Source organism: Labeo rohita, chromosome 20, assembly GCF_022985175.1.
Source record: "Labeo rohita strain BAU-BD-2019 chromosome 20, IGBB_LRoh.1.0, whole genome shotgun sequence".
In the NCBI taxonomy this organism is placed as follows: Eukaryota; Metazoa; Chordata; class Actinopteri; order Cypriniformes; family Cyprinidae; genus Labeo; species Labeo rohita.
Genome location: NC_066888.1, coordinates 32,379,571 through 32,394,438, shown reverse-complemented (window position 1 = coordinate 32,394,438; position 14,868 = coordinate 32,379,571). Strand labels below are relative to the sequence as shown.

At 33.4% G+C, this 14,868-nt stretch overlaps 1 protein-coding gene across 2 annotated transcripts in view; it reads right to left on the bottom strand.

Annotated features, from left to right (window-relative positions):
* Window positions 1-1,753: 1,753 nt before the first annotated feature.
* The window catches only part of fig4a (FIG4 phosphoinositide 5-phosphatase a), a 95,529-nt gene continuing 82,414 nt past the window's right edge, over window positions 1,754-14,868 (bottom strand). For both annotated transcript variants that reach the window (XM_051137997.1, XM_051137998.1), the window contains exons 23-24: window positions 10,232-10,309; window positions 1,754-2,224 (exon numbers count right to left, since the gene is read on the bottom strand). In XM_051137997.1, the coding sequence (XP_050993954.1) occupies window positions 2,047-2,224; window positions 10,232-10,309 (256 nt within the window). In that variant the 3' untranslated portion in view covers window positions 1,754-2,046. The remainder of the gene's footprint in view (window positions 2,225-10,231; window positions 10,310-14,868) is intronic.

Below are 14,868 nucleotides of genomic sequence, written 5' to 3'. Positions count from 1 at the left end.
CACACACACATATATATATATATATATATATACACACACATATATCTATATAAATTATGTACATAAAACTTACAAAACAATTGATCACATCAACAAATTATACAATTGCAATGCATTAAAAAAAATTTAAGCAGTACTTGCCTGTGCAAAAGTCACTGCCTCAATGCCAGGAAGTTGGTAAGATCTTCTAGGTTGTTAGCAACCTCCTGGCAGCCACCTAAAAGACCTTAGCAACCTCTTGGTAACCACCTAAAAGACCTGGCTACAAGGACGTTGTTGCTTCTGGGGTGTTGCTATGTGGTTGCCAGGAGGTTGCTAAGGGGTTGGTAGGGTGCTCTGGGTGGCTGCCAGGATGTTGTTTCTTCTGGGGGGTTGATATGTGATTGGCAGGAGGATGCTAAGGTGTTCTGGGTGGTTGCTATGTGGTTACCAGGAGGTTGCTAAGGGGGTTCTGGGTGGTTACCAGGAGGATGTTTCTTCTAGTGTGTTGCTATGTGGTTGCCAGGTGGATGTTTTTCTGGGGTGTTGCTATGTGGTTGGCAAGAGGTTGCTAAGTGGTTTCTAAAGGGTTGCTAGGGTGTTATGGGTGGCTGTCAGGACATTGTTTCTTCTTGGGTGTTGCTATGTGGTGGCCAGAAGGTTACTAAGGTGTTCTTGGTGGTTGCTTCTTCTGGGTGTTGCTATGTAGTTACCAGGAGGATGCTAAAGGGTTCTGGGTGGTTGCCAGGTGGTTGTTTTTTCTGGGGTGTTGTTATGTGGTTGGCAGAAGGTTGCTAAGGTATCCTAGGTGGTTTCTAAGGGGTTACTAGGGTGTTTAGGGTGGCTGTCAGTACGTTGCTTTTTCTGGGGTGTTGCTATGTGGTTGCCAGGAGGTTGCTAAGGGGTTTCTAGGGTGTTTTGGGTGGTTGCTAGGGTGTTTTGGGTGGTTGCCAGGACATTGTTTCTTCTGGGGTGTTGTTGCCAGGAGGTTGCTTTGGTGTTCAGGGTGGTTGCTAGGATGTTGTTTCTTCTGGGATGTTGATATGTGGTTGCCAGGAGAATGCTAAGGTGTTCTGGGTGGCTGCTAAGAGGTTGCTTCTTCTGGGGTGTTGCTATGTGGTTACCATGAGGTTGCTGAGGTGTTCGGGGAGGTTGCTAAGGGGGTTCTGGGTGGTTGCTAGGAGGTTGTTTCTTCTAGCGTGTTGCTATGTGGTTGCTAAGGTGTTCTGGGTGGCTGCCACGTGGTTGTTTTTTCTGGGGTATTGCTATGTGGTTTGCAAGAGGTTGCTAAGGTGTCCTAAGTGGTTTCTAAGGGGTTGCTAGGGTGTTCTGGGTGGCTGTTAAGACGTTGTTTCTGGGGTAGTGCTATGTGGTTGCCAGGAGGTTGCTAAGGTGTTCTGGGTGGCTGTAAAGAAGTTGTTTCTTCTGGGATGTTGCTATGCGGTTACCAGGAGGTTGCTAAGGTGTTCTGGGGGGTTGCCAGGACATTGTTTCTTCTGGGGTGTTGTTGCCAGGAGGTTGCTATGGTGTTCTGGGTGGTTGCTAAGGGGTTGCTAGGGTATTCTGGATGGTTGCTATGTGTTTTTCTCTTGTCTGGTGTGAAAATCATCTCTGTGATCTTCTGGCCTGTAGATGTGTCTCGAGTCCGTCCATCATTGTGCATTTTCACTGAGTTTTCAGCCGATTTCTGCTCCAACAGGTAAAAATGCTGCATCTGATCATTCAGTAAAGTCATCAACAACACATAATTAACGCACAAATGCTGCAACACTCATGAGTCTCATGACCTTTTATTCTGTACATATGTAACCTCATACATCACAGTAACATCAGGCACAACTTAAATAGAAGCTTGTCTGTGAATTGATTTGTTGCAATTTCACGCCACACTATCTATTAAAGTCACAGCGGAGTTTGTTCTTCATGATCAGCAGGTTCATATCAAACACTGCTGCATTGCTTTTATAGGGAAAAGGAATGTCGTATATTTTTTATGGTCAAATGACTCATTTTAAAATGAGCAAAACGGAAAGGTGCTGCTCTAATAATTCATTGGTTTGGAGACGTTCACATGTATCTGTTTCTGATGTACTCGCGGTACATGAGCACGTCCTCCTGACACAAAGTCCTGACCCAACCACGACCCGTCTGAACGTGACACTGGAACACCTCGCGGCTCTGGACGTCCACCTCTGGAGCTAAAACCTCGTAGATGCTGTCTGACGGGAACAGAGACACCGGAGCTCTGCAAGGAAAAACAGAAATGAAATTAAAGAAAAAAAAAAAAAAAAAACTAAAATAATAAACTATTTAATTCAAATAACTAAATATTAAAACTTAAAAAAAATATATATGAATAAATTCAAATGATTTACTTCTAATAAAAATTAAATAAAAAAAATTAATAAACGACTTTTTTTAAAACGTAAGAAAATTACGTTATAACACATTTAAACATACTATAATTTAAAGTGAAAGATACAACTTTTTGATTTTAAACAAATATGTCTGAAATTAGATAAACATTTTAAAATATTAAAATATAAAATTCTAATAATTATATATTTTTTAAATGTCTGAAATTAGATTAAATTTAAATTTTCATTTAAAAAGGTACATATTAAATTAGATAGAATTTTTTTTTAAATACTAAATTACGAAATTATTTAATTCTAATAACTGAATATTAAATAAACCTTTTTAAAAATTTTAAAAAGATATGAAATACATTAAAATATTCAAAAAAATAACGTATATATAATGTAATTATTTCATTCTAATAACTGAACACTGAACATTTATGCAATTGAACATATGCATGAAAATATATCAACGGTGCTATAAATATGTTATTAAGCAAAATGAGCAAATGTTACAGTGATGCTTAACTTAAATACATGTTAATATAAATACTCTCTCCGTTTCTATTTTTTTTAACATCACGCTAAAGCAACTGCTGATGAAAATGAGCAAATTTGGATACAACTGCATTTATTTAAATGATTATTAAATTACATTGTTTCAAAAAAATACATAATAAATGCTGTTTAACACGCAAGAATGCAATTTCTTGCCAAGCCTTCACACTCATTCACTCTAAAATAAGAAGAAAGTGACTAAATGAACTTTAAAGTGACTTATTCTCTCATGAAATGCAAGAACAGTGGCAATAAAACTGAAGTGAATATAAATGAAGCAGTAAGTGAAACATGACTCATATTTTTTCTTTTCTGACAACAGGTTAGATATTATATGTTCAGATAAGGCACATGTCGACAGACATGAGTCACACTCTATATATTCGCTGTTTCTATTGCTGCTCGACTATTAGAATTAATTGTAGCCTAATCATGGGCTGGTATTATGATCGATCGTGTCATGGCTTATTCATGACCGACTTTACTTTATATCTTAAATCCTCCTACAATTGACTGCACTAGAGACTTAGTTTTTCTGGGGCTAAATATAGATTAACTATTCTGACACTGGACGGATGTTAATGTAAATGCAGAAAATGAGATATATATATAGAACATTGTCTTTATCTACAGGAAGTATCAATTTTTTGAATGACAAATGGACTTTTTTATCATCATGTCTGAAGGTTTTGATTTCATCCATGTCTGCTTCCGTTTCCTTCATCTTATTATCTGACAGAAAGACACATCAAGACGTGACACTTCCTACTTCCTGAGGAAGTTACAGCAGCGCGTGTCCATTTGAGTCTCACACACACTCAGACAGGAAGCATTACATCATCAGATGAGTGTGTGTGTGTGTGTGTGTGTGTGTGTGTGTGTTAGATACACCTGTCCAAACATTTGTTCATATTAAACGTTTGCTCACGTCCTGTGAAGCCTGGATATATATTACAGCACATTCATAAAGCATTATAAACCTTGATAAGGCCTCGTGTGTGAAAACCAAAATCACAGGTGTCATTTATCAACACATTAAACTGTAAATCATCTGTAAAACAGCCTTTATGATATATCATACACTGCCACTCAAAAGTTTGGGATGAGTAAGACTCTCTTATGCTCATTAAGGCTGCATATATTTGATTAAAAAAAGAAAAAAACAGTAATATTGCAAAATGTTATTACAACATAAAAGAATGGTTTTTATTTTAATATATTTTAAAATATAATTTATTCCTGTGATGCAAAGATGAATTTTTTACCAGCTGTTACTCCAGTCTTGTCACATGATCCCTCAAGGAGAAGTTCACTTCCAGAACAACAATTCTCAAATAATTTACTCACCTCCTTGTCATCCAAGATGTTCATGTCTTTCTGTCTTCAGTCGTAAAGAAATTATGGTTTTTGAGGAAAACATTTCAGGATTTTTCTTCATATAATGGACTTCATTGGTGCCCCAATTTTGAACTTCCAAAATGTAGTTTAAACGCAGCTTCAAAGGCTCTAAACGATCCCAGCCGAGGAAGAAGGGTCTTATCTAGCGAAACAATCTGTCTTTTTTTTTTTTTTTTTTTTTTTTTTTCCGGAAAATAAAAATTTGTATACTTTTTAAGCTTGTGTAGCACAGGCTCTGGGATGCACATTCACGACGCTACGTCCTATTGAATCAGGTCGAAAGGTCACGCGGAACTACAGACCCAGTGTTTACAAAGCGAACACGCAAAGACTAAGAAAGTGCAAGTAAGTCAAACGCTGTTTACAAACAAAAAGCTACAATGATGTCGGACGATTCTGAAGTTGTAGGAGAAAATAAGATGGAGTTTTTCACCATACTCTTCCTTTTTTAGCTGGAGTACACAGACGATGAACTTAGATGTGATTCGTAGTAGTGATGGGAAGTTCGGATCATTTTACTGGCTCGGGCCTTTGAGTCTCGTTCAGCAAAATGAATGAATCTTTTTAAAGTCATTTCGTTCATTTTAGCAAAATCACCATCATGTGACGCCCCATAAGATGAACAGACGACTCAAAAAACCTGAAGACTTGAAACAGGTGAACTAATTCCAGTACAGAACCTAATAGGATGTTGCGCATGCGCGACTGTACGAATCACTCCCCGAGACGACTCGCTCTTCGTGAGTCACATTAAAAATTCGTTCAAAATGAACGAATTGTTCAAGAACGACCCGTGGACATGCATCTGAGAGCCTGTGCTACGCAAGCTTTTGTGCTTAAAGTATATACATTTTTATTTTTCGAAAAAAATGACGGATCATTTCGCTAGATAAGACCCTCTTCCTCGGCTGGGATCGTTTAGAGCCTTTGAAGCCACATTTAAACTACATTTTGGAAGTTCAAAATCGTGGCCACAACTGAAGTCCATTATATGGAGAAAAATCCTGAAATGTTTTCCTCAAAAACCATAATTTCTTTACGACTGAAGAAAGAAAGACATGAACATCTTGGATGACAAGGGGCTGAGTAAATTATTTGTAAATTGTTGTTCTGGAAGTGGACTTCTCCTTTCAGAAATCATTCTAATATCCTGATTTATTATTAGAATTATCAATTTCTTTTTAGAACTGTGATTCTTTTTTTTCAGGATTCTTTAATAAATAAGTTGAAAAGAACAGCATTTATTTAAAATCTAAATTTTTCTAACAATGTAAATCTGTGCTATCACTTTTTATTCATTTAACACATCCTTGGTGACTTTGAACAGTATTGTTGGAAAACATTTCTATTTTAAATAAACGCTGTTCTTTTGAACCTTTTATTAATCAAAGATTCCTGAAAAAATATCAGCGGTCCGAAAAAAATATTAGGCAGCACAAATATTTCCAACATTCTTAATAAATCAGCATATTAGAATGATTTCTCATTATGTGACAAGACTGGAGTAACAGCTGGTGAAAATTCATCTTTGCATCACAGGAATAAATTAAATAAAGTCTAAGAGACTACAAACTATTTTTTTATATTGTAATAACATATTGTTTTACTGTTTTTTTCTGTATTTTTGATCAAACAAATGCAGCCTTAATGAGCCTTCTTTAAAAAACATAACTCAAGACCCCAGACATTTGAGCAGCAGTGTACATTATAAATAACGCAATGATATATAAACAGACTTCACAGGATACAATCATTAATATATGATTCATTTCCAACAGCTGCTTCTCTCATCATAATGTCATTTAATGTAATATGTATATTTTTTAATTCTAACGACACACACAGTGGATCAGATTCACACACAAACACACATTAATGTCCAGCGCAGACGTGACCTTTATAATCCAAGTAAGTCAACACAGATGGGCTGTGCTCCAAACGAGCCAATTAAACACAAGATTTCTGCCAAACTCCACCCACAAACATTTCCTGCCTTCGGAGACCAATGAGGCGTCGGGTGAACGAGACACACACGGAGTGAAGAGTGTAAATCTCAAAACAAGAACAAAACAAAAACACGTTTCCAACACCAGTGACAATGTAGTGTGAAAACGATGTTATGTAACGACGGGAATCACTCGCACACCTGCTGCACGTGTGAACACACACACACACAGTATGAACATACACTCACGCATGCACATGTTTGATCTTCGGATTATATATCTGACACAGAGCAAAGAGGTTTTAGTAAAATACTATACATTAGGGCTTTCAAATGAATAATCGCATACAAAATAAAAGTTTGCCTAATATATGTGTGTGTACTGTGTGTAATCATTATATATATATAGACAAATTAATGTATATATTTAAGAGAAATATGTTATGTACAAAATATTTTTATTTATATATAATATAAATTATATAAAAATTATAATAAATACATATATAAATATTTCTTAAATATATACATGAATGTGTTTGTATTTTTATATACATAATAATACTGTGTACACACAGTACACACACATATTAGACAAACTCAGACCTTTATTTTGTATGCGATTATTCACGATTAATCGTTTGACAGCCCTAAAAAATACTACAAATGTATAAATGAATAAAATTTGAACTATAAAATTGAGATGCACACTAAAAGTTAAAAGCTATTTGTTTTTAAAGAAAATAATACTTTTATTCATCAAGTAATTCTAATAATATTTCACAATTTTACTGTATTATTGATCAAATAAATGCAGCCTTAGTGAGAAGAGACTTATTTAATTTTAATTTTTTTTTAAACCAAAACCAACCCTTTGAACGGTCTATATAAAAATGTAAAATGAATACTATGTGTGTATATATGTACATAAGTAATCTACCCAGTTCTGTGTGTGTGTGTGTGTGTGTGTGTGTGTGTGTGTGTGTGTGTGTGTGTGTGTGTATATATATATATATATATATATATATATATATATATATGTATATGTATATATATGTATATGTATATGTATATGTATATATATATATATATATATATATATATATATATATATATATGTATATATGTATATATATATATATATATATATAAATATATATATATATATGTATATATATATATATATATATATATAAATATATATATATATATATATGTATATATATATATATATATGTATATATATATACATATATATATGTATATATATATATATATATGTATATATATATACATATATATATGTATATATATATACATATATATATATATATACATATATATATATATATATATATATATATACATATATACATATATATATATATATACATATATATATACATACATATATATATATATATATATATATATACACACACATACATATATATATTTATTTATATATATTTATATATATACACACACACAGAACTGGGTAGATTACTTACAGATTGTAATCCATTGCTGATTCCAAATTATATAATTATACAATTATACAAATACAATTGTAGTTGGTAACATAATCCATTACATTACAAATTTTAGGTAATATAATCTGATTACTTTTAGATTACTTTTTTTTTTTTAGCTATTTTATCACATTGATTTAAATAGGATAATCTTGTACCATATTGACATAAAAATACAAAGAGTACCCAAATATATTACAATTGCTGTTATTAACAACACAAAGTGCATTAAACCTCACATTACGTTAATGTGCTTGTGAAAGAACTGCAGGGGTTTATGAGGGATTTATTTAAATCATAAAAAATGTTACATTAAAATTAAAATAAAAAAAAATAAATATTTTTGTTTACCTCCATATCACATGACCATAACCAATGTCAGAGAACCAATGAACACACAAATGTGATACTTAATTATTAAAATATTTATTTTTAAATATACTTCAAGGGTACTTCAAGTAAATATCTCAGGTGAAATGGGACCACGTGACAAAAAAAAAAAAGTTTCTGTGAATTTGTGCATTTAATGTGTTTAAAAGACTATAGAAATGCATAAAAATAAAAATTAATGTGTTCATCAGTAGTGGACACAGTGTTGAAATACTTAAAAATGAAATGATTTTTGTAAATCAGTGGTCAAATGCTGTTTCGCCACTTGACATATACATATATACATATATATATATATACACATATATATATATATATATATATATACATATATATATATATGTGTGTCACCTTTAAGTAATACATTTTTGTCTTCAGTCGTGAAGAAATTATGGTTTTTGAGGAAAACATTTCAGGATTTTTCTTCATATAATGGATTTCATTGGTTCCCCCGATTTTGAACTTCAAAAATGTAGTTTAAATGCAGCTTCAAAGGCTCTAAATGATCCCAGCTGAGGAAGAAGGGTCTGATCTAGCGAAACGATCATTTTTCTCAGAAAATAAAAATGTGTATATTTTTTAAGCACAAAAGCTGGTGTAGCACAGGTTCTGGGATGCACGTTCACGACGCTACATACTATTGAATCACATCGAAAGGTCACGCTGAAAGGTACTCCTTTTTGAGCCGGAGTACACAGACGATGAACTTAGACGTGATTCGTAGTAGTGATGGGAAGTTCGGATCATTTTACCGACTCGGACCTTTGAGTCTCGTTCAGCAAAATGAATGAATCTTTTTGAGTCATTTCGTTCATTTTAGCAAAATATAATTAAAATGTTACATGTTACTTCTCTAACACATCTACTGCTTACACAAACGTTGATCACACTACAAACAAGACAAAACTATAATGCTGTAAGAAACAGAAAAGATTCATTCATTGTTTACCTGGGTCTTTAGTCTATGATTCGCTCACCTCACCTCTTATCTGACAAGTTTTTGGGTTTGAGTCGTTCGTTCATCACGTGACAGCATCATAAGATGAACGAACGACTCGAAAAACCCAAAGAGAGAAGACTCGAAACAGGTGAACTAATTTCAGTACAGAACCTAATAGGATGCTGCGCATGTGCGACTGAACGAATCACTCCCCGAGACGACTCGTTCTTCCCGAGTCACATTAAAGATTCGTTAAAAATGAATGAATCGTTCAAGAACGACCCATTACACAAGCTTCTGTGCTTAAAAAGCATTAAAAAAAATTATTTTTAGAAAAAAATGACCGATTGTTTTGATAGATAAGACCCTTCTTCCTCGGCTGGGATCGTTTAGAGCCTTTGAAGCTGCATTTAAACTACATTTTGAAAGTTCAAAATCAGGGCACCAATGAAGTCCATTATATGAAGAAAAATCCTGAAATGTTTTCCTCAAAAACCAAAATTTCTTCACGACTGAAGACAGAAAGACATGAACATCTTGGATGACAACGGGGTGAGTAAAATTTTTTGTAAATTGTTGTTCTGAAAGTGCACTTCTCCTTTAATTAATACATTTCTAACTGTCAAGCTAAACCAAACTTTTATTTTGACGGGTTGCTGTTAAGACCTTTAGGGTCTTCATTATATGACAATAGTTTTCCTCAAAAAAAAAAATGGTAAAATGCTCATGAAGTGAGTCTCAGAGCAGTTCTAGAGATTATGTTCACATGTTCATGTACTCATATATTGAGGCGTCAGATGCTGAAAACACAGTGAGTGTCACATGTATGCGTGTAGTAAACAAAACTGCGCATCTGCGCCATTCACTAACACAGACACACAGAAATACAGCTCTTATTAAAATATATTCTTAAAATACCAGTACAAGTAAAATGCGGAATCATAACGTTTTTAAATTCAGGGTATCGCCATACTTTTTAAGTACCAGTATATTTTGCAACACTAATATATATATATATATATATATATATATATATATATATATATATATATATATATATAGATAGATAGATAGATAGATAAATAGATAGATAGATACACATATTTTTTTTTTTCCTCCACAAACTCACAAGCTGATGACGGCATCTAGTTTCTTGGTATCATCATGTCTGTCCACCTTGTGCTGGTTCTGACCCAGATGAGCAAATCTATAAACACACACAGATGATCAGTGAATAAACGATCAGCAGAATCACACAAGCAGCAGAAACAAATCAATTTAATACTGCAAATCCCTCAGTGCAGGAATTATGACATTTGAATGGCATTCATATCAGAAATTTCTGAAAAATGAACAAACTGATGAGTTTCCTAGAAGCCTCTGTGTTCATGTGTGGAGGCGTGTGTGTGTGTGTGCATGTGTATAAGCGCGTGTCGAGCCGCTGGTGGAAGTCATTTCGCTCAGATGGCTTCAGGGATTGTCTGGAGAAAGAGACGGCGTGTGGAGAACAGCGTGAGATGATCAAACCCAGCTTTCTGAGAAACGCTGAGAGAAGCAGTTCAGAGAGTAATTACAACTAAACCTTAAAAAAACACTTGTTACTTGAAATAAAATACATGTTAAAGGGGTCATCGGATGCTAAGTTCACTTTTTCATGTTGTTTGAACATTAATGTGTGTTGTCAGTGTATGTACAAATCTACCCTATAATGATAAAAAAAAACCATGCAGTCGTTTTTAATTAATCTGTAAAAATAATATCCCCTTTTTCAAATCGAGCCATTGTCAGATGCCTCTGAGAGGCCACTCCTTACTGAAGCGTCTTACTTCAGACCTGCCTTAAATCAGCTGTAACAGTCCGACCTCCATTGTTTTGATGCCGGAGCAGGGATGTAAGTTAGACAAGAATATCTCTGATTGAGTGATTGAGGTGTTGTGTTACTGGATGTAATAATGAACATAGTGATCGTCATTTACTCCCGACATCTGAGACGCTGAAGATGCAGTAGATTATGTTTGTTTGTGAAGGGAATACGCCTCCCGATCTACATAAATGCGTCTGTATTCCTGCAAATCATTCGTGATCCAGCTTCACTTACAGCAGAAGTGAGTATAAGGGTTTTTTATGAATCTTTGCAATCACCTTTCCTAATAATGTGCTAGTTAGCAAGTTTAGTGGCTAAATGCAGCTAAAGTAAACAGGCTCGTCACTCCACAGAGAGAAGAGAGGGGCGGGGTGAGCAGAGCTCATTTGCATTTAAAGGCACAGTCCCTCAGAATGGGATGATTTTTGCAGAGCTGATTTTGACAAGGCAAAAAGGGTGTTGTTTTACAAAACCATTGAGAATTTTTAATCAAAGTATATTAGAGACTTTTCATTAAGACCCTAAAAAATCATATTAACTTGTGGAAAATGGTCATGCGATGACCCCTTTAAAAAAGCCATAAAAAACCTTGTGAAAAACAAATGGATTTAAAATACATTTATTGCATGCTACGTATACTACAAATGCATTTACATATTATGCACTTATAACAATTATACTTGTAGCATACTAAAGTGGTGTACTTAAAGTCTGCTAAATTGGAACAACTAGTTTTGTATTTAATACAGTTTAATTGTGCATAAGTAGTGCTGAAGTCCAATTAAAGATATACTTAAGAATATCTGATTGTGCTATAATGGAACTATTGCAAGTATACTTTAGGTACACTTTTGCATTTAAAGACCGATATATTTAAAGATATATATATAATCCTCATCAATAGTGACATTAAAACATATTTTAGGCTTAATATTAAGAAATGTGCATTGTGCACATTGTGAAATAAAACAACAAACATCTTATTTTATTTTAGGATGTTAACTATATATATATATATATATATATATATATATATATATATATATATGTATATATAAAACATTAAATGCAATACATATTATTGTTTTTATTAATATTTTGCTTTTATTTTTATATTTGTCTTATAACATATTACTTTTTGGATTTATTGTTATTTCAGTATTAGTTCAATTTTAGCTTTCATTTATCTCCAGTTAGTAATTTTAGTGCTTAATCTTTTAATTAACAAATATTTTACCTTTATTTTTATGTTTCCTAATTATTACTACTTTTTTTTTTTTTTTAATTAAAGTTTCAAGTTAAGTTCATTTCAGTTTAAGATAAAGCACTAAAATTATTCATTGTAAATAAATTTCCAATTAAAAATTTTAGTGCTTCATCTTAAACTTCTTTCAGTTTAAATCTAATTTTTAACTAAAATATATTTAAATATACATAAAATATATGAAATACAAAAAATATTATTGTTTTTATTATTTTGATTTAGCTTTTATTTATATATTTTTCTTACAAAATATTACTTTTTAGATTTATTGTTATTTCAGTTGTAGCTTTCATTTATCTCCAGTTAGTCATTTTAGTGCTTCATCTTAAACTTTTTTCAGTTTAAAGTTCAGATTAAGTTTTTAATCTATTTATATTTTATCTATTGTAGTCTTAGTGATGGATTATAAAGGACCATGAGACTGAATTTGTTCTGAAGACATAAAAAAAAAAAAACACAAAGAATGCAGTGAAGAGGGCACAAACACACACAAAGAGTGGCATTTCCAAGATAGAAGCCCGTCCGTGAGCGACAGGAACATGAAAGTTGATCAAAAGGTGAAGAACAGGTGAAGCACAGCTGCTCCGGCTGCGTGAATCACGGCCCAGAGTCTCGAGACACGTCCTTCAGCTCAAACACGAGACACGTGAGTCTTGAGCGTCAGTCTAAGACATTCCTGATCACTGAGGTCAAATCCTATGATTCCCATTCATCTTGATTAAAACAGAACCACGTGACAGGAGCTCTGTGCACAATATGAGTCAGTTTCTGAAGTTTCAATAGAAACTTTTCTTCGTTTTTTTGATCAATTATATTTTAATTTTATAGAAAATACTTTTTATTCATCAATGTTGCATTAAATTGATCAAAGGTGACAGTTAAGAGATTTATAATGTTACAAAAGAAGATTTCTATTTCAAATAAATGTTGTTCTTTTGAACTTTATATTCATCTGTGAATCCTGAAAAATAAACCGTATCTCGGTTTCCACAAAAATATTGTGCAGCACAACTGTTTTCAGCATTTCTAATAATCATAAATGTTTGTTGAGCAGCAAATCAGCATATTAGAATGATTTCTGAAGGATCATGTGACACTGAAGACTGGAGTAATGATGCAGAAAATTCAGCTGCGCATCACAGAAATAAATTACGGTTTAACAGATATTCACATAGAAAACAGCTGCTTTAAATTGTAACGAGATGGTGAAATTTGTAGACAAACTTTAAGTTGACTTGAAAAAGCCTAGTCAGAAAGTTTGAAGGTTTACAGTTTTAACTTGTTCGAAGTTTAAAGTAAAGTTTAAATGCAATTTATCAGAAGGGTATTTGGAGTGGTTGCTAAAGTGTTGCCATACGGTTGCTAGGGTACTCAGGCTGGTAGCTAGGGTGGTACTAGCATGTTGTTAGCTTGATTAGCACGTTACTAGCATGTTGCTAGCATGACTAACAAGTTACTAGCATGTTGTTAGCATAATTAGCCAGTTACTAGCATGTTGCTAACATGATTAGCCAGTTACTAGCATGTTGTTAGCATGACTAACAAGTTACTAGCATGTTGTCAGCATAATTAAAAAAGCTACTACCATGTTGTTAGCATAATTAGCCAGTTACTAGCATGTTGTTAGCATGATTAACAAGTTACTAGCATGTTGCTAGCATGATTAACAAGTTACTACCATGTTGTTAGCATAATTAGCCAGTTACTAGCATGTTGTTAGCATGATTAGCAAGTTACTAGCATGTTAGCATGACTAATAAGTTACTAGCATGTTGTTAGCATGATTAGCAAGTTACTAGCGTGTTGCTAGCATGATTAACAAGTTACTAGGATGTTGTTACCATGATTAGCCAATTACTAGCATGTTGTTAGCATGACTAATAAGTTACTACCATGTTGTTAGCATAATTAGCCAGTTACTACCATGTCATTACCATGATTAGCAAGTTACTAGCATGTTGTTAGCATGATTAACAAGTTACTACCACGTTGTTAGCATAATTAGCCAGTTACTAGCATTTTGCTAGCATGACTAACAAGTTACTAGCATGTTGTTAGCATGATTAACAAGTTACTAGCATGTTGCTAGCATGATTAACAAGTTACTACCATGTTGTTAGCATAATTAGCCAGTTACTAGCATGTTGTTAGCATGATTAGCAAGTTACTAGCGTGTTGCTAGCATGATTAACAAGTTACTAGCATGTTGTTACCATGATTAGCCAATTACTAGCATGTTGTTAGCATGATTAACAAGTTACTACCACGTTGTTAGCATAATTAGTCAGTTACTAGCATGTTACCATGATTAACAAGTTACTAGCATGTTGTTAGCATGATTAGCAAGTTACTAGCATGTTATCATGACTCACAAGTTACTAGCATGTTGCTAACATGAGTAACACGATACTAACATGTTGTTACCATGATTAGCATGTTACTAGCCTGTTTCTAACCTGATTAGCATGTTATTAACATGTTGCTAGCATGATTAACAAGTTACTAGCGTGTTGTTTAGCATGATTAGCATGTTATTAACCTGTTTCTATCCTGATTAGCAAGTTATTAGCATGTTGCTAACATGTTTCTAGCATGATTAGCAAGGCTAGCCTAGTCTGGTTGTCTAGTCTTACCTGGT